The sequence below is a fragment of the Vigna radiata genome, chromosome 4, assembly GCF_000741045.1.
Source record: "Vigna radiata var. radiata cultivar VC1973A chromosome 4, Vradiata_ver6, whole genome shotgun sequence".
Lineage (NCBI taxonomy): Eukaryota > Viridiplantae > Streptophyta > Magnoliopsida > Fabales > Fabaceae > Vigna > Vigna radiata.
In genome coordinates, this window is record NC_028354.1 from 12,577,988 (window position 1) to 12,599,219 (window position 21,232).

General features: G+C 31.9%; 2 protein-coding genes across 2 annotated transcripts; one reads left to right on the plus strand and one right to left on the minus strand.

The window, feature by feature from the left end:
* Window positions 1-1,206: 1,206 nt before the first annotated feature.
* LOC106758366 lies at window positions 1,207-2,790 on the minus strand. Its single transcript, XM_014641297.1, has one exon. It carries the CDS (start codon window positions 2,788-2,790, stop codon window positions 1,207-1,209), a length of 1,584 nt encoding a protein of 527 aa, XP_014496783.1.
* Window positions 2,791-6,064: 3,274 nt separating this feature from the next.
* Window positions 6,065-12,299, plus strand: LOC106758367 (PH, RCC1 and FYVE domains-containing protein 1-like). Its single transcript, XM_014641298.2, has 9 exons — window positions 6,065-6,121; window positions 6,340-6,426; window positions 6,555-6,644; window positions 6,762-6,848; window positions 6,936-7,037; window positions 8,504-10,570; window positions 10,660-10,797; window positions 11,196-11,638; window positions 12,134-12,299. Exons 1-9 carry the CDS (start codon window positions 6,074-6,076, stop codon window positions 12,297-12,299), a joined length of 3,228 nt encoding a protein of 1,075 aa, XP_014496784.1. The 5' UTR covers window positions 6,065-6,073.
* Window positions 12,300-21,232: the final 8,933 nt, after the last annotated feature.

A 21,232-nucleotide genomic window follows, 5' to 3' on the forward strand; every position in this document is an offset into this window, starting at 1 on the left:
TTCCATGCAACTTTCTATTAATTCCGAAAAAATACTCAACATACATCTTTGGAAAGTTGCAGGTGCATTACATAATCCAAATGGCATTCTAATGTAAGCATAGGTGCCAAAAGGACATGTAAAAGTGGTTTTATGTTGATCTTCAGGGTGTATGTGAATCTGCATGTACCCAGAAAAACCATCTAGAAAACAGTAGAAAGGTTTACCTGCTAACCTTTCAATGACTTGGTCTATGAAGGGGAGAGGGAAGTGGTCTTTCCTTGTGACTTGATTTAGCTTTCTGTAATCAATGCAAACCCTCCATTTATTTGCAACTCTTGTAGGCACAAATTCCCCCTCTTGATTTTTTACAATTGTCATTCTAGATTTCTTGGGCACCACTTGGACTGGTGAAACCCAAGTGCTGTCTGAAATGGGGAAAATCATCCCTGCCTTCAAGAGCTTGCTCACTTCATCCTTCACCACTTCTTGAATAGTTGGATTCAACCTCCTTTGAGGCTGCCTGACAGGAATTGCATTATTGTCCAGCAATATTCTGTGCATGCAGAGAGGCAGGGTTGATCCCTGGTATGTCTTCCAATGTCCACCCAATAGCTTTCTTATGCTTTTTCAAAACTTGCAGCAGTTTTTCTTCCTGTTCAGGCTTCAAACTTGCTGAAATAATCACTGGAAACTTATTTTCACCCTCAAGATAAGCATATTTTAGGTGCAGAGGCAGCAACTTTAATTCAGATATTTGCTGCTTCTCTGGGGCTTCTTGTGCAGATTTTTCGACAATATTTAAGGCACCTTTTATGTCTAATTCGTTCTCCTCTTCAAGGGCCTGCAATCCCATTGTTTCAAGGCAATTTTCTTCACCCCAGGTGCAGAATTCAGATTGCAATTCTTCCTCTACTATGTCCCAACCAGATTGCTCTAGCAGCTCCAAATTATTACAATAAATCTCTGAATAGCTGAACAAAGCTGAATGGTTTTCCAGGGGGTAATTCATAGCTTCAAAAATGTCGAATCTGACCTGGGTGTCTCCAAATTCCATAGTTAAATGTCCTTCATGCACATTAATAATGGTTTTTGCTGTCATCAAAAATGGTCTTCCCAAAATCAATGTAGGACTTTGCCTTGAATCCTCACCTTCCATCTCTAGCACATAAAAATCTGCTGGAAACATCAACTGGTTTACCCTCACCAGCACATCCTCCACAATGCCTAATGGTTTTGCAGTACTTCTATGGCCAGCTGGATGATAACAGAAGTAGGTTTTAATTTTCCCAAGTGTAGAGCCTTGTAAACAGAACTGGGCATTACATTTATAGATGCCCCCAAGTCTACTAAAGCCTTTGCAATGGTAAGTTCACCAATGGTGCATGGGATGGTAAAATGACCCGGATCACTATGTTTAGGAGGCAATCCCGACTTGGAAATAGTGGAAATGTTCTTGATTTGTGGCCTCCTCAGTCCTCTTTTATATGTGCACACTTCTTTAAGGAACTTGGCATATTTAGGCACCTGTTTGATTGCTTCCAGCATAGGCGTATTAATTTCAACTTTCTGAAAAATCTTCAATAAATCAGTATCAGTTTCCAACTTTTTTGCTGCAGGTGCAAATTTAACAGGGAAGGGTGGTTCAATTATTATTTCAGGTTGCTGCTCATTCTCAACATTTTTCTCTTTCTCAATTGAAACATGCAACTCTTTTCCACTTCTTAACATGACTTCACTGGTACTAGCAGTCCTATTTAACTGCACCTCTTTTTGTTGGGCTGGCTGCATCTTCCCCAGCTTAGACTTTCCTCTCAAGTGGGGAGGAATGTACTTGGTAATCCCATTGTCCTCGGCAGGGTTAGCTTCCACTCTTACACTGCTCTTTTTATCATCTTCAGTACAGCCAGCTGACTGTTCATTTTCTGAATAATTTTGTTGAGGCTCCTGCAGGTTTACTGTGCTCCAATTCCCTTCCCAATTATCGGCTGATGAATCACAAGTTGCATTTAGAGTGTTCTCAGAGCAGTCTAACACCTTTGATGCTGTCATCTTCTCCTTAGAAGGTTCCTGGTTCAACAGCATCACTTTTTCCACCAGTTGGGACATCACTTGAGTCAATTCCCTTAAGTCCTTGGATTCTGCCCCAATTTCTGATACAGTTACAGCAGCTTTATTGTACAAAGATCCTTGATAGGAGCATCCAGCCATATTACTCAACAGCTGTCTTGCTTCAGCTGGAGTTTTATTCATTAAGGACCCTCCAGCAGCCACATCAACCAGCATTTTTTCCCTTTGCAGCAGACCTTCATAAAAATATGTTATTAGCAGAGAATCCTGTAGTTGGTGATTTGGGCACATGAGGCATAATTGATTGAATGTGTCCCAAACATCAGCCAAACTTTCATTCTGCCCTTGCTCAATGGTGCATATTTGCCTCCTAAAATACGATACTCTTGATGCTGAGAAAAATCTATTCAAAAATCTAAGCTGCATCTCTTGCCAACTTCCAAAAGGCTGCTGCTGGTAAATAATCCAATACCTAGCAGTGTCTTGCAGGGACAGGGGAAAAGCCTTCATCATCACCAGTTCTTCATCAACTCCATATGGTTTCATAGAAGAGCATACCAGAATAAATTCTCTGATATGTTGATGAGGGTCCTCATGCTCCCATCCATGGAAGGTGGGCAACAACCTTATGAACCCAGGCTTAAGCTCAACTCCAGAAGCATTCTGCTCTAGAGGTAAATGAGTGCACACCAGTTGATGACCTATTTCTTGGTAGGCCAGATCTCTCATGGACTTCTCCATAGGAAAAGTCTTGCTAAACAGCCCAGTTACAGCACTCTCAACCCACTAAAACTACCCCAAACAAAATTCACTAACTCCCCAAGGTTTGGCAGAACACACTCAGCCTAAACCTTCTTAGCAAAAGTGCCAATCAAGCACAAAGAAACAAGAGAAATACACCAGGACAGTTTCCAGAATTAAAAATTCAATTACTAAAACAACACAGGGAATGAATATACTAAACACGCACAACCAAACTCAATATTTACAAACGCTACAACTTCAAAAACAGAACCTAAGTTCACTAAAAAAAAAATCAAAAAGAAACAAACCTAAACAAGACTAACCTAACACTCTAAAACTTAATTCGTCGAGTCCCCGACAACGGCGCCATTTGTTAAACTCGATTTGGTTGCACAAAAAGAGAACAAGAACTGGTCCCCACTAATGTAGTATAGGGATGACTAGAATATCAATCCTAGGACTCGACAAAATTAAGATTAAAGTGTAGGGTTAAATCTTGTATTATTCTCCTAATTATTTATTTAATAACTACTAACATGTGGGGACATAAAAAAAATGGAATGAAAATAAAAGAATTACAACTAAATTGAAATCTGTTTTAAAAAAAAAAATGAAATGAAATAAAAGAAATCAGTATTCAAAACTACCTAAAACAGAAAGAGAATCTGAAATTGAAACTATTATCTACCTAAGATGAAAGTAAACAGAAGCAAACATATCAATCCTAGTCTACTAGATTCAAGAAAGATCATCCAAACAAATCACTATTTCCAGAAACCAAAACTGCCAGGAATCGAAATCTACAATGCTTACAGTACATCCTCAAAAATTGAATCAAAAAGAACTGAATTAACATCAATAAACTCAGAACACTACAACCTAAANTTTATCAATTACAAGTGTTGAAACTTAAAGACAATATATGCATGAACAACAAAATTATAATACNGAAACAAAAATTACTAACTAAGAAAAGAAAAGAAATAACAGACACTAAAACAATATTTTTATTTCTTTGTTGAACTCACTCTGACTCGAGAAGACATCTCGGTCAAACACGCTCACTATGGAGTCGTTTAATTCCAAAAAGGAATTACAGTGTCAGAGTTTCACCGTTCAACTTATTTTCAATCAAAAACAAGAAAGAAACATTCACATAATAGAACAAGAACACAAATCACAGGAAAATTCAACACAACGAAAATATCAATTGCTCAACACAAATNAACATCACAGAATTTTTATTAAAACGAACAGAAAATACAAGAATGTACCAAAGAAGAACAAGCAAGAACATGAGAACTGGAATCTACCGGAAACGATAAAACCCTAGATTCTCGCGTCGCTCTCTAAGAAATGGAAAATGTTTTTTTTTCTTGAAAGTGTATCCGTCCAAGTCTATGTACAAAAACCCCTTTTATATAGGGTCCAAAACTAGAACGAAGAAAGAAAAAATCTGGAGAAGAGAAACCTTCACTTGGACGCTTCCTGCTCTTGATCCAGCGGTCACTGTTCATTTGCTTCGAGCTTGCTCTTCCAGCCATTTGATCCTCCACGTGGCACTCCGGTCAGCTCTTCTCTCTCACCGGTTCAGCTCCGGTCACGTACTCTCACCTCTTGCTTCTCTCATTCTCTCGTGAACCCTAGCCCGAGGGTATTCTCTTCTCTTCTCTTCAAAAAAATATGTCTCGAGCATTGACCCCCAAAAGCTTCCACTGCCAAGACACCAAACTCACCGTTTCATTAAAGGAGGGTCGGCCCAATCCAATACTCTACTTTAGTTCAGCACCGCTTCATTAAACAACGCTGCAGCAGTGCAATTTAGAATCAAGTTCAGCATTCTAGGGCCCAAGTGTTTTTCCAGCCCAATTGAATTTCTGCAGTGCAGCGACAGTTCATTTAATTCCAGCAGCAGCAGTTCAGCGGTGCAAAACAGCTCGGCAGCAGCAATGCGTCAAACAGCAGCAACGGCCCAATCCCAGCGGCCCAAACTATTGCTCACATATTCAACCCTGCAGAGAAAACAAATGNAATTTAATTTCCAAAAATACGAATTCCCTATTTATTATCAAAGACAAAAAAAATACATCTAAAAACCAAATTTTAACTACAATTTTACAAAACTAAAAATATAAGACAAAATCCTAAAACTAGCCTAATTCTAAACAATGAGAAAGAAAAATACACTAACCTAGACTTTTAAACACATAAAAGAATGCAAATTTGGAGAGTTATCACTCTCCCTCAATTCTCACTCTGATTTCTTCTCAAAATGATATCAATGTTCCAACCTTAAGTTTAGAGTTATTACCCATTATGAAACTCAAAATTCCATCACAATTTTATTCTTAAAAAATTAAGAAAATTATTTAAATTGTTATTGATCTCAACTATTAAACAACGTGATATTATAATTTAAAAGTAACACATTTTAATCTTTCAAATAATTAAAAGACTTTTAAAATTATTAAGTAAAAAATATAAGTATCTTTTGATAGAAAAAAAGTCTGCAATGTCATATTTGCATATTCATATATAATAATATCGATTTATTGTATGTCAAATCAAAACTTAACCAATAGATTACATATAATGGGAAAAACTCAAATGTCATAATAATTTTACAATTACAAAATAATTATTAAATAATGAATTGTTGTATCTTTCTAAAGTTAATTTATGTAAATAAAAAATAAATGATAATTTTAATCACAACATAAAATTTGAATGACTTTAGATATATGTGTGTGGGTATTTAAGAAGCCAAGTGGCAAAAGATGTTTAGTTTATTAGTGGGCATGGACACAATGCAAGTATCCCACTTCCTCAAAATTTGACCATTTACTTCCCACTCATTTCGCCTCTTCCCTCTCTTTATCGTTTTTCTCTATCATTGATGTGCAATTTTTATTATGATTTCTTTGCTTAAATCTAATTTTCCACAACTTAAGACATTTGATGCTAATTTCACAACCCCTATCCACATTTTCATTCCCAATTTTTGGTAATGGTAAGAAATTTTCGTTCATGATCATCCTCATCTTTGGATCCGATACATCACATACAAGGCTATAGTGGAAGTTCTTTCAGATTTCAACCTTCAAAATACATCATATATCCACCTTTTTTCTTTTGTTTTCATTTCAAATTTTCACCCACAGTATCACAATTTTGATGAAAGATCAAAGCACGAAGTTTACCTATCTATGGAGATTTTGACGCCATTGTTATCGCTCGAGCTTTGTCTTTGGCCATTTCCTTACAAATTCTCTCAGATGGAATGGCAGATCCTGCTAGTTATGGGAGTCTTGAACGTGATATTGAACAAGTTAGTTTCACCAAAAGTTATTGATCCTGCTAGTTATTTTCTTCTTTGAATGGAAATTATTTAAAATAAGACATGTTTTGGATTAATTCATTCAACTTTTGTTTTTATGTTCCAATAACCCACACAATTAGTTGATGTAACATTTTGTTAAGGATTATTTTGCTTCAATGCATCACTAATATGGATTTAATTTTTTTTATTATTATTATTTTACGAAGACACTCACTGCTTTAAAGAAAGGAACTCAATTGATAAAGTACAGTCGAAAAACGAAGCCGAAAGTTCGTTCATTCAAACTTTCTCTGGTGAGATTTTTGTATTAAATTAAATTTAGATATAGTATTATAAACATGATTATTCTAATTTTAAAAGTAAAGTTGTGTATGATGATTTTGATATCTCTAAATAATTTCATATCTAGTGAAATTAACAGGATGAGAAAACGTTGATTTGGATTTCTCATAAGAAGGAAAGGCATTTGAAATTATCTTCAGTTTCACATATTATCTCTGGACAAAGAACTGTAAGTAATATTACTAATCTTCAATTTCATTGATTTTGTCATTGATTGTGACATTTGTGTTCATGTTAACAATCTTTTAAAGATCTCTCATTTAATTATGTTACAATTTCTTTGTAGGCTGTTTTTAGAAGATATTTGCAACCAGAAAAGAATTATCTTTCATTTTCTCTTGTTTATAATAATGGGGAGCGAACACTTGATTTGGTCAGAAGAAAACTAACACTGAATTCTGATTTTGAATTTTATGTTAAATTTTAATAAAATGATTCTATTGTTCTTATTTGTTTATAGATATGCAAGGACAAAGATGAGACAGAGACATGGTTTAGAGGCCTTAATACATTAATTTCTTCGGAAAAGTTAAATACGAGCATTGTAAGGGAATTTTTTTACGTGAGTTTCTTTAATTATGCTATAATATAGAGTAAATTATAATTATATTTTTCTATTACATTTACATTATTTAACTTTTATTTTTTACAATTACAGTGATTTCCCTAATCAAAGGTGCATTAAAAATGATAATGAAATGCTTTTAACACAAATTAAAAGTTTTTACAAAATTTTTAAAAATTATGTATAAATGAATTTCAAGAAGCAATGTTAATGTAGTTCACTTTATATTTTATACTTTATGTTTGTTCTTTTTCAAGGACCATTATTTGTGTATTTTCAACGAGGGACTAATTTTATTTTATTTTTAATTCTCAAGTTTGAAGCAAGGTTGTAATTATGTGAATTTAAATGTTGATTTTATTTTATTTTTCACATGCATTCAAATGTAGGCTTCATGTACATGACTTCATTAAACTCTTAACAAAAGTATGAAATCTGTGAATAACTTTACAAGAATATAATATACAATTTATTAATCATATTTATTATAATCACTAATAATTTATGTTTGTTAAATATTACTACTGATATTACTTGGTAACAATGATGCTTGTTCAAAATTATTTGAGAAAAAAATACTTTGAAAATAATTTAATGACAGTATATATAATAAATTTATAATTACAATTATTAAAATCTAATTAGATTTGAATTAAAAGTATTACAAAATATAACATACTCATAAGTTTATTAAATTCTGAATGAATATATTCATTATACTTTATAAAAGTATGAGTATATTTTATTTAAAAGACTTTGGCATTAAATTTTTTTACAATATTTTTAAGTCTAAAAACACGTTTTTTTTTTCACTTTATCTAGTAAGTTAAAAAAATAGATAGTGATGTATTAGGCTTAAAATAGTTTATGCAGCTCACAAGGCAAGACAAGACATCCTTATAGGATAACATATTTGATAAATTATCAAAAGTTAAGTATCGATATTTATATGTTACATGACACATTAATGATTGAATTTGAAAAAAATAAGCATGAATATACTAAAAATGAGCTAAATAATTATTCTTTTAAGAGTTTATTAATTTTATTTTATATATAGTAACATGAATGCATTGAAACATTTTTTGGATTGAGAAGTGAAAATAAAAGAGTGAAAAAGGAAAAAATAAAGTCAAAAATTGAATTGTTTAAGATAAATTAAGTAAAAAATAGAAAGAAATGAGGGAGAGTTATTCATTTACGTTCATTATTCATTGATTCTTTACTTATCCTCTTTTCATCCAAATAAATTAACTATTCAATTTTTTTTTTCTTTCTTTGCTCTCTTGTTTTCATTCCTAATCCATGGAAAGGATCAAGGCCAAGTGAAATGTGTGTATTCTTTCTACTTGATTCAAATCAAAATGCATCATAAACATTTTTTTGTTTCATGTAGTAATAATTTTTCATGGAAATGTTTAGTTGGCGAGGGTGTTAATTAGGTAATTGTGAAATTTGAACAGGATGGTGTTAATGTCATCCCAAATGGTCATCGTTTTGCTGCAACACTACAATATGCTATAAGCTTTGCTGGTAAAAAGGTCCCTTTTGGTTTTGATAGTCATGAGTCTTCATTGAATTTGGTAAGTACAGATGTGGGGTTAGAGCGTGCTAATATGCAACCAAGAACAAGTATTGGAGATGGTTTTCGTATCAGTGTGTCAAGTACACCTAGTGTTTCAAGTTCAGGATCAGGACCAGATGACATAGAATCACTAGGTGATGTTTATGTATGGGGAGAGGTTTGGGCAGATGGGATTTCACATGATGTTTTTGTTACTCAACCCCCTGCTACAACAGATGTATTGATTCCCAAACCATTGGAGTCAAGTGTTGTTCTTGATGTTCAACAGATTGCATCTGGAATGCGACACATTGCTTTAGTAACAAGACAAGGAGAGGTTTTTACATGGGGAGAAGAATCTGGGGGGAGACTTGGTCATGGAATTGATAAAGATTTTAGTCGTCCTCATCTTGTTGAGTTTTTGGCAGTTACCAACATGGATTTTGTTGCTTGTGGAGAGAATCATACATGCGCCGTGTCTACTTCTGATGATCTTTTCTCATGGGGTGATGGTACTTATAATGTTGGACTTCTTGGACATGGAACTGATGTCAGCCATTGGATACCAAAGAAGGTTAGTGGTCCTCTGGAAGGGCTTCAAGTTATATCTATATCATGTGGCACATGGCATTCAGCATTAGCAACTTCTAATGGAAAACTCTTTACCTTTGGTGATGGAACATTTGGTGTATTGGGTCATGGAAATAGACAAAGTGTATCATATCCAAAAGAGGTGCAATTGCTAAGTGGATTGAAAACTATCAAGGTTTCATGTGGAGTATGGCATACTGCAGCCATTGTAGAGGTTACTTTTCAATCTGGTTCAAATGTTTTATCCAGAAAGCTTTTCACTTGGGGAGATGGTGACAAATACCGTTTGGGACATGGAAATAAGGAAACATACCTTCAACCAACTTGTGTCTCTACACTTATTGAATACAACTTTCATCAAATAGCTTGTGGGCACACTATGACTGTTGCCCTCACTACATCTGGTCATGTCTTCACCATGGGAAACACTGAAAATGGTCAATTGGGAAATCCTTTAGCTGATGGAAAAGTACCTATCCTAGTACAAGATAAGTTAGTGGGTGAATTTGTTGAGGAAATATCATGTGGGTCACATCATGTTGCAGCCTTAACATCAAGAAGTGAACTGTATACATGGGGTAAAGGTGCTAATGGAAGACTAGGACATGGAGACATAGAAGATAGAAAGTCTCCAACATTGGTGGAATCCTTGAGAGATAGACATGTGAAGAATATTTCATGTGGCTCAAACTTTACATCTTGCATATGCATTCATAAATGGGTGTCTGGAGTTGACCAATCTATTTGCACTGGTTGTAGACAACCATTTGGATTCACTAGAAAGAGACATAATTGTTATAATTGTGGATTAGTGCATTGTCATGGCTGCAGTTCAAGAAAAGTACTAAAAGCAGCCTTGGCTCCAACACCAGGAAAACCACATCGTGTGTGTGACTCTTGTTATAATAAACTCAAAGCTGTTGAAGCATCTGCTACTGCAAATCTCAATAGAAAAATTACTGCTACTACTTCTGCACCTCGCTCTTCCATGGATTCCAGGGAAAGATTTGGCACTGGAGAAATTAAGTCTTCAAGACTCATTTTGCCTCCAATCACAGAACCAGTAAAATATCATCAAATATTGACTAATAAGCTGGGAACCAATTATCCTTCCATGTCTCCATCTTCCCAAATTCCAACACTTCTACAATTGAATGAGATTACATTTTCAAATTCAATGAATTCCTCTCAAAACGTTATGAAGTCTGCTTTATCTCCTAATCCGCCACCAATTTCACCTGCAAGACCATCGTCTCCTCATACAAGAAGGTCAAGCTCACCACGTTCTCGAACAGGATTTTCTAGAAGTCTCATTGAAAGTTTGAACAAGTCAAATGAACTTCTAAATCAACAAGTTTCAACGCTGCAAAACCAGGTAAATTTACTGCACTGTCTTTGAATATCACTGAAAGAATACACACATGACATCATTAACATGCTTTTATCGATATTCTTTTCATTCAGTTACGAAGTTTGAAGCAAAAACAAGTCATGGAAATTGCAAAGCTTCAGAAAAATGTTAGGGAAGCTACTTCCTTAACCCTAGAGGAATCTTCTAAACATAAAACTACGAAAGAGTTTTTTAAGTCTACTGTAGATCAGGTATTTTTTGTTTTGTATATTCCAAGGTTGTATTTGAACTCGAGGATTTATTAAAGTTCATAAATAAACAGATCAACATGAATTTTGAATCATATAGATAGCAGGTTCAGCAATTTACATCCAATCCTTTATTAATGTACTTGTTTTTGCATAGTTGCTTATGACCAAAATAATAAACCTAGATGATTTAGATAACTTGCTTATTTGTTTATCATGTAAATTATAAACATACTTAAATGCATAATTTGAAATTTGTTTTAGGTTTACTCTCTTAATCATGTCATTTAATAAGAACATTTCAGTTAGAAAGAGGATGAAAAGGAACAAAAACATAAGTCAACTCCTCAAATTTTCTTATATAATCTTGACTTAGTTTATCTGTTTTTCATTTTATCCAGTTGAAGGAAATGGTGGAGAAGTTGCCACCAGAAGCTTCAGATAGTGAAAATTGGAAAACCATACTTACTGGAGCTGAAGATTTTCTGAGAGTTAATTCAGAATCTGAAATGCCCTCCATATCCCCAAGTGACAATTCTCTACAACAAAATGCTCCTAATAAACTTGACTCAAATGATAGTTCTTCTAAATTGCAAGACGAAAATAGTGAAACTGAAGGAGTTGAATCGTCATCACGAGATGAAGGAAATGTTCTTCAAGAAAGTAATAACTCATATTTATCAAATAATGAAGCATCAATGTCTTTACAAAACTCTCTAAGAGAACCTTCAAGATCAATGAGAGAAGGAGAAACACAAGTCATTGAACAGTTTGAACCTGGTGTATATGTAACATTAATAGTAAAGCCTAATGGTATCAGGACTTTCAAACGAGTTAGATTCAGGTACTGTCGTTATTTACTTTTTGTGCAACAATTTTCAATTTCTTTCTCAACATGCATTGTGGTTATGTTTGAATTGTTATACAACCATTAACTTTATAAATTTAGCAGTAGTTTTATCTTTATATGAAAATGTGTGTACGTATATTCAGTTTGTTTGTGTTCTTGTGAGTAAACTAAAACAATAATTGCATTTATATATGATAATGATTAATAAATACATTGCATGAATGATGAATAAGTTATTAGGTTTGCAAGCAACCCATCAACTATATATGTGATCTTCATTTCAGAAATAAAATTCACAAAATTTGATAAATTTTATGTTTTTCTTGTCACTAAGTAATAAATAGTTTTCATTCTTGGATGTTATCATGTATACATAAGTTCTTAGTTGATTATGAGAATTCTTTTACGTGACATGATATAACTTCTCTGCAATTATTCTATCTTCATGATCTTAGTTTTTGAAGATATTTATACATATCTTTTGTGTAGTAAACGAAGGTTCCATGAACATCAAGCAGAAGAATGGTGGAATAAAAACAAAGATAGGGTGCTTAGGAAATATAGTACTTTAGCAGCTACAAAAGCTGATGGTTCTGCGTCATCTAACACGCTACCACCACCTGCAGAAGAAAATATGGAGGCAATGTCTTCTTGATTCTAAATCCTAGTTTTACTTAGGCATCACTTTAGTTTGATGAAATGATAAATTATAGAAAATACCATTAATGTTTCATGTGTAGTGAAGAATGTATTTAGGTATATTAATTTAAGAGTTTTGTAGATTGTGAAGTTTGTGTAAATGATGATAAATGAAATGTTTATTCATATTTTGAAAAATATACATTAGTCGATATTAAAATAAGTTCAATTTTTCAGGGATGAACTTTCTCACATAAAATTCAAATATAAAAAAAAATGTGAGTAATAATTTCACTTCGATATGTCAATGAAAATAAGTTTTCATGTGTAGTGTGGTTAACATCATCAAGGCTCAAAATTCTTGTGAAGAATCTTAATTTAACATGACTTATGTATAGAAATGCACTCTTTAGAAAGGCAAAAATAAATCTTCATTATAATTTTAGCCATGCCTAGGTAAAATGATGAAATATAATTACTTTTTTAACCAGAGACTACTCATTACAGAAAATATGCAAGAATGATTCAATTCCAAGTCATGAAAACTAAACACAAAGAATGATAGAAATATTAAATTCACACAAATTTAAAAATTTAATGAAAAGAAAGCAATAACATTAAACGCAAAATAAATGAAAGACTTCAATAGATACTTTGATAATGTCCTTAATGTGTGTATGCACTTAGAAAACAAGTGTTAATTAAGAATGATGCGAGAAAGCATTTTTATAATGATGTAAAATTTTGATAGATGTTAAAGTCATTTATCATCAACTTATTTATTTTACTCTTATATCTAATCAATCTCAACCAATCTTCCACGTGCTTCTTTTAATTTTAATATCAGAAAAATCTTTTATAAACCACTTGTAAAAACTAGTTGTTTTTTTATCTAGCCATTCTAATTATTTTGCACCTTAGACTCATTTTTCTGTTAGCATGACAATATGTATAGTAAGCATAAAAGAACTTGACATTTTTATCTAGTTATACGTATTTACAAAAAGCTTTGAGATTAAGACACAATGAAAGAAAATGTTTAATGCTTAGAAATGTTTCTTTAACATGTAAACAACATTAAATTATGTGCATTAGGTTGAAATATCGAACAAAAGGGAATTTAATTGTGATATCAAAACTTTCACAAATTTAAGACTATCATCCATTAAGTTCATTTAAAAAACTTCACATCTAAAATACATTTTTGAAAGTAAAGAAAATAAATATAAAAAGTAAAATGTTTTATATAGTTCATCTTTATCATGTAAATTGTGATTATTTTTTAGAAAATTATAAAGTTTCACCTTCAACTAATTATAAATATTTTTTACGCAAGTCTCGCTACTAGTATATTTTAAGTTTTCTTTTCTAACTAGACTCTCTAAGATCATAACACACTTCTAAGAAATGTAAGTTTAAGGTTTCTTAGACTAGAAAAATGTCAAACAGAAAGATTGGTAAATGCTTTATATAGCCTTCATCTTGCATTTTTCTTACTTGAAATTTTGTTTTAATCAAACATGACTATATATTAACCTAACTATTAAAGATGAGTAGGTTTAATTCTTTATCTCCTTAAACATTTTATAAATCTATATTTTTTTAAGAAAAATAAATAATTGAAGAAATTGGTAGAAAACCCCTTAAAATATGAAGTTGAGCTCATAGTTGAAGAAAATTATCATTCATGATTGTTAAATGTTGACGCTCAATGAGTATTTTCAGGTGTAAGGTAAGCAAGCAACGGTATGAGAATTCTTAAGCATGAGTGTCATCTTTCTAAGGTTTAGCATGAGAAGTTTGATGTGGCTTTTAACAAACTAATTGAAAAGAGACTTTCATGTTTATTTAGTGTAATTTGTGCATTTGAGGTAAGAATTAGAGGCTTCCCACATGGTGGGTGGACAACTCAAAAACTCTTTATGTGCTTACATGGCTCTTTAACTAAGTTTACTTATTATTAATTGTATCAATGTTTTCATCTCTTTCACCTATAACTAGTTAAAGCTTCTTCTTTTTTCTAGGGTTTTTTTTATTGGAAAATACTCTCACTTATTATCTTGAATTGAGGTAAATCATCCAGTGAACCATGTATTTAAACATGATTATAGTTCATTCTTCATCTTTTAGTCATTGAGCTTAAAACAAGTTTTTTTTTTCAAGTTTAGGGGATTGATGCTTAATAAAAGAACGTGGGTTCTTTTCATCTAAGGAGTTATGGTTTGGTTCTTTTCATCTAAGGAGTTATGGTTTGGCATAAATTTGACAATTGATGCTAATGTTGAAATTCAAAGCGTATGATTAAGTGTCACATTGTAAAAAATGGTGCTTAGTGAAATCTAATTTCAACATTTCAATTTGTTTGCACAAACTCAACTTGTTAGTCTATTTCATTAGTGAAAAAAAAAATTATTTTATAGCAATTTTTTATATTGATTATAATCCACCACGTATAAAAAGCTGTATGGTAGCAAAATTGTAAATAAAATAATTTGTATACTAGTTATAGTTATAATCGATATAAAAAATAGGCACAAAGTTATTTTTATAATAAATAAGAAAATTTTCTATATTGATTCTCAATATAATTAGTATAAAAAGAATTTTCTTATTTTTGTTTATTTATAGATATAAACTTACAATCCCTCTAACATTTGAAACCCTAGTTGCATAACCATACACACTCCTATCGTGATTTCTCTTTTCCTTAGTCAGGCCACCTTCACACAGCCATGTCACTACGTGGTGAGCACAATGACGCTAACTCTGATCATTGTCTTCACCAACGTGAATTCTTCTTATTATTTTTCTCACCCTATCTCTCTTCTCTACCTAAATGTAATCCTCCACCATTGTTCCACTCCCTCGTCCAACCATGGTCATCGCCTGCAACGTTCCATTGCCACCAGAGCCATCACCGACCAAAAGCAATTCTTTGTTACAAAGTTCAAAGGAAACAATAGTAAACCTTTAAAAGCTCAAACATCAGTGATTTTCAAATCCTCACACAACAAAATAGTTGTTATTCAGATTTGATTATATTATACTTCTTCCTCCCATTTTCATTGTTCATCCTTTAAAGTTAACACCTTTCATTGATTATTTATTCACATATATTCATAAATTAATATCATATGCTTTATTTGATTTGGTTTAGTCATTAAGTAAAAATCACATGGTTACATAGGAGAGAATGCCGAACTCAGAGTTGGTGTTAAAAATGTAGAATAATAATAAAGTCTCATGTCTTCTTCTGTGATTTCAAGCTAGAGTATGCATCTTGGAGTCATTATCTCTCATGCATTTTTTTACCAATAACATGTTTGTATTATATTGCAAGCTTAGGTGGGTAAACATGTTGAAGTTTTCTTTTAGTGCCATAAACCTTGTACATACAATGTATAAAAATGTCTAACCCTTGTTTCCACTTGAATTATTGTTTTTTTTCAGTTGAGCATTTATAATCTTTTTTCCATTAAGGTTTTATTTCAATATGTTTCAATTTAGCATTTAAAACTACCTACTCTCTTTTCTTTTTTTATAATTAACACTTATTATATCTGTTGACATTATAATCGATATAAAAAATAGATTTTGTATATCAGTTCTAAAACTGGTACAGAAATTATACCCTTGTTTCTATTATGGTTCCAAAATCGGTATAGAAAATCTTTTTTAACTGATATAAAAAAGTTTTTTTTCACTAGTGCTTATTTTAACACATTAGTTTAGAAATTATTAATCTATTAATTTTAATATTTCATAACCTATTTAGTCTAGGTAAAAATTATATATTTTTATAATATTGTACGAGTATCACAAAAACAACACTACTTAAACATTACATTTTAATATTTATAGGATCTAATAAGCTTTCTAAAAATAAAATATAAAGTCTCTAAATAATATCTAAATTGCAAATAATTTTTTGTTCAAATTTTGAAAGAGTGAAAATAATTATTTTTCTCATTTTAAATGTTTAGAGTTTGTTCAAATTTTATAATTATATTCTTCCTCTTTAGTATATATAAGTATTTCTAGAAGTTATTAAAGGATATTAGAGGTTCTTTGTTTAGACTTTCATAAACTTTTACGTTGTGTTCGTATGAGCGGAAAGTACTGTTTACTCATATTTGAGGGCGATGAATTAAGACGATATCGTGTTTGCATGAGAAGAAATGCGAAGACGGATTTGAAGATAAAAATGGGATGAACCTATTGTTCACTCACACGCAGATATGGTGAGATTTGGAGGGATCCTTTTGAAAAAGTCACAAGTACCCCTCTATGTAAAACTAATTCCATGATTCCAGTTGCATTGTTTAAAATAAAAATACAGTTACGCTGCTGCACTTGCATTGTTTAAAATAATGTTGATGGAAGATGAACAATAAAGTGATTGATGAAGAGAAGGAGAAAAGAGCCCATGAAGAGAACACAGTAGAAGGAGATCAAGCTAGATAGGTGCGCGTCGATGATGCCGTAGAAGAGGTCCTTGTCAGCGAACTCTTGTTTGGAGAAGCAACACGCAGTGGATGGAAGGTGAGAGGTGCGGAGGAGAGAGAAGAGGAGAAGAGAACGGATTAGAGTCGTTTGCAATTGGATTCCACTGAAGTGCTTTCTGTGTCAAATATAAGGCATAAATTATATGTAATTTCACTACTTATTTTAAAAATATCTTAAGAAAAAATGACATTAACAAAATTATAAGAAAATTTTATAAAATTATTTTAAGGCATAACGTAACAGGTTTTCTATTTAAACTTTTATCATCAAAATAAAAATACATTTTAATTTTTTAATCTTAAAATTATACTAATAATTATTAATTTATTTACATCTTAAAAATTAATTTTATTAATTATTTTTAATTTTTTACTTTTTATAATTTTTTACAATTAAATATAACATTAACAAATAATATTTTATATTACTTTAATAATTAGGGACATTTTGGTAATCTTTAATTTCTACCAATTAAACTATGTTTTTTTAATTTGTCACATCAATCAAATTCTACACTAATTCTCACAAACTTTACCCTCAATAATCCACTATCAATTACTCACAAATCCACTCAAAAAAACAACAAAATAATTACTTTCAAATCCACTCAAATCCATTCAAATCATCTCCCCCAAATCATCTCCCTCCAATCTATCCAAAAGAACACACCCTTAATTTATATTTTTATGTGAAGAGAAAATCAAATCATGCAATATTAATGTAATTTATTGTTTTATTTTTTTTTTAAGTTGGTAGGATATGATTGTAGTTAGACTTGAAAATGATTTGTACGAGGGCTTTTACTATGATGTCTTTCATGTGTATCTTTTCATGGTACCTTGAATAAATTATAAGGATCCTTCGTGTCCTTGCTTCAAAACATGAAGTATTATAGATAAACAAATCACAACATCCATTTATTTCATCTATTAGTTCTTTTATGAAATTAAAATAACAAGCCTATGAAGATTTTCATTTGAAAAAAATATATTAGATGAAACAAATTAATTTATTTTAAATTAATCATTTTTTTATTTCATCTATTAGTTCTTTTATGAAATTAAAATAACAAGCCTATGAAGATTTTCATTTGAAAAAAATATATTAGATGAAACAAATTAATTTATTTTAAATTAATCATTTTTTTATTTCATCTATTAGTTCATTTTTTTAAATTAAATGAACCTTCACTTATTTGACTTATTATAGTAATAATTTTATTTGTTAACCATAAAAATCAATACCTTTAACCATTTTTTATCTAACCATATATTCTTATCAAAATCAAATTGTAGCATTCTAATTTTATTAAATTTTCACAGTTCAAAGGATTTAGCCTCAGTGATATTACTATAGTTTAAAGGTATAAAAATTCCATATACATACTTGTAATTTGAATTTTACTATATGACTAAATAAATCATCATTATAATTCTAAATTAATGTTAATTTATGTATAATATTCACTTAGATCAATAATCAATTATCTAATATCAATTTAAGTTAATTTTATATGCACAATTGTTATCTTATGACGGATAGGAAAACTATCATATATCATTTTAACTATCATATATCATTTCAACTATCATATGTCATTTCAACTATTAAATGTTTGTGATCATAATATATAATATATAGGAGAAAGATGAAGAACCACAACTTTCTAGTGTTAATTAGGAATTAATTTGTTTGCTTAAATAGTTTGATATGATTTCCTAAGATTAAGCAACACAATTCATAGATTAATTTGTTGTCCTTAATTTAGATTATAGGATATTTTGTAATTACTAATTATAATTATTGTAAATATTCCTAGTATTATTTATAGCAGAAATAATAATAGTGAAAGGCATCAAGCCATTTTTCACGACATGGTATCAGCCTAAGCACAATCTACCTTTTTTTTCTCTTTCTTACTTGAGGCTTTCTTAGTTACATAGTTCATGTTCTCGGTTTAATGGCTTTCATGGCCTCGCCCATTGTTCTTGTTTTCGATCCTGGTTCATGGTCCCAGTTCGTGATTCCTGTTTTTCATTTTGTTCATGGTTTTGAGCCTCGTTATTTGTTGTAGTTTTGTTTGTGATTTCAAGCTTCTCGCTTTGCACTCCAACAACGTTTTTGCTCATTCTTTTGACAGTCACCATGACTACTCAAAGAAAGATAATTCTTATGTTCGCTTCACTTGCAAGAACTATTTTGCTTGGGAATTTCAATTCAAGATGCATGTCAAAAGGAAAGGATTGTGGAGTCATTTGGATGGGATAATGCTGCCACCAAAGGAGGAAGATGCCTACATGAGAGGTAAAATATGGTCAAATTATTTCTTGGATCCTTAGCACCATTGATTCTAAATTATCAATAATTTGTGCTCTTTTACAATTAATAAATAAATGTGGAATTATTGGAAACATATTTACAACTTGTTAATACCTCGGCAAGTGTACTGAATTGTATCAAGTAATAATAAGTGGTAAGACCAAGTATCGTTTTTCCAAGAGACTCACGGCACTAAACAGTTGTGTAACTGCTTAACTAATTAAGACTGAAAAAATATTTTGTGTTTTTGAATGCAATAAAAGTAAACATGATAACATAATGTAAAATGTGATCAATTGGAGCGAAACACAAGAGTGAATGGATGATGTTGATATTATGAGATGAGTATGTTGTTGGGGTTTAGATTTCGTCGTCCTTACTCTCAGGCATATATGAATTCATCTTCTTCATTTAATTGTTAATGTAACTCTCTAAATTACTTAAAATCCGATCACTCGGCGAAGAAAACATATCCTTAATTACTAGACCACAATCCATTGCATCCCTAATAATTAATTTTGCATTACAAACAGAAGCTTAAGACAATCAAACCTCTTATCCCCATCCCTGAGCAATATTGTTTTTGGGAGAAATTCTCCAGATCCTGGTTTCTAGGTATTTCCCATTAACAAAGAAGACCATAAAATCATGCCATGAATGATCAAAACATAACACACATAGAGCAAAGGAGAAAATCTCTAACAATTAATGAAAGAAGCATATAATAAATTAGAACAAATTCAAATACATGAGAGTTTAGAGGTTACATCTTTCCCAATAACAAATAAGGTTCAATTTTCCATTGTCATGGAAAAACTAGGTGTACAATGGAATGAGAATGATAGATAAACCCTAAAAGCTGAAGAGGGGAGCTCTCGCATCCAATTTTGCCTCCAGAGAGTCAAAAAGTGTGTTTCTACGTCTCTACTACTAAAAGATACAAGCCTTAACGTGTACAGGTCCTTAAATAGATTAGAAAACAAGGTCCAAGCCCAACATGCTAGCGCTCAGCGTCCTTACTTAGGGCAATGGGGCGAGCTTGCGAGAAGAGTGGCGCTCAGGGCCCCTCAGAGGGCGCCCAGGCGATGTTCGGCACTAGGAGACTGTCGCTCAGCGTCCCAAGAAGGGCGTCAAGGTGTTGATGCGAGCTTTCAGTGCTAAGGGCCCCATAAAGGGGGCAAGTCAGGTGTCCGTGTGAGCTTCTGGCGCTGAGGGCCCCAGAAAAGGGCAACCAGGCACCCTGCGACTTTTATAGCCTTCTCTTTTGGTGCTTTCTCTGTCCTTTCTGGATTCCAACTCCTTAATACTTCAACTCCTCTTCCAAATCATTTCAACTTCCTACAAAATCAAGGGAATTAGTGATAAAAATCATAAGTTATAACCTCAACTCTCTTTATTTACAAAATAAACTCAAAACAAGAGATTAAGCAAGTTTCTAAGTCAAAAAGGGTTCATTTAATATCAAAATTTAGTCATGGATAACGGTGAAATCAACTGTTATCACAACCAAGACAATGTGACTGATGGGTGTCGCGGCCCATACAAATTTAATTGCATATTAGAAATGCAGTATAGCTAGGAAGTGACTCCTAGGTCGTCTCACAAGGACCAACTGCAGTTCAGAATCAGGTCTAACATAGTGGGGGGTTTGAAAGTGTTTGAGACGAGAATTAAATTCAATTAAAATGCATGGAAATTAAACACAATCGAATAAAATAGAAAACATTAAAGTAAAATAAAATGTTAAACCCAACATTTCAACAAACAATTATCTAAACACAATTAAAACTATTAAAATNCAACACTTAATTAAAGAGATGAAAAACAACTCAAAATTCAATGCAACATATTTTAAAGCAAAAGAAATAATCAACACAATTTTATTCTACCATTCATGTGACTAAATGCTTTTACCAAAAGGAAATTAAATTTGCAATGCCTCAAAAAAAAAAATAAGCTGCAGCCGTGACCACCCATTTGTTGGCTTCCATGTGTTGACTTCAAAGCAAAATAAAAGTTGGAAGAATTTCTCTCATCCAGCCGAGACAACCCCTCTTCAACGTGGGACTTCAATTTCTTCAAGAAAATTCACATTGCTTCCAACCATCACATCAAGTCTACCTA

Coding starts and splice junctions, on each gene's coding strand:
- LOC106758367 (XM_014641298.2), top strand. CDS start 6,074: ATGGCAGATCCTGCTAGTTATGGGAGTCTTGAACGTGATATTGAACAA. Junction 6,122..6,339: donor TTGAACGTGATATTGAACAA/GTTAGTTTCACC, acceptor TATTTTACGAAG/ACACTCACTGCTTTAAAGAA. Junction 11,639..12,133: donor TTCAAACGAGTTAGATTCAG/GTACTGTCGTTA, acceptor TCTTTTGTGTAG/TAAACGAAGGTTCCATGAAC.
- LOC106758366 (XM_014641297.1), bottom strand. CDS start 2,790: ATGGAGAAGTCCATGAGAGATCTGGCCTACCAAGAAATAGGTCATCAA.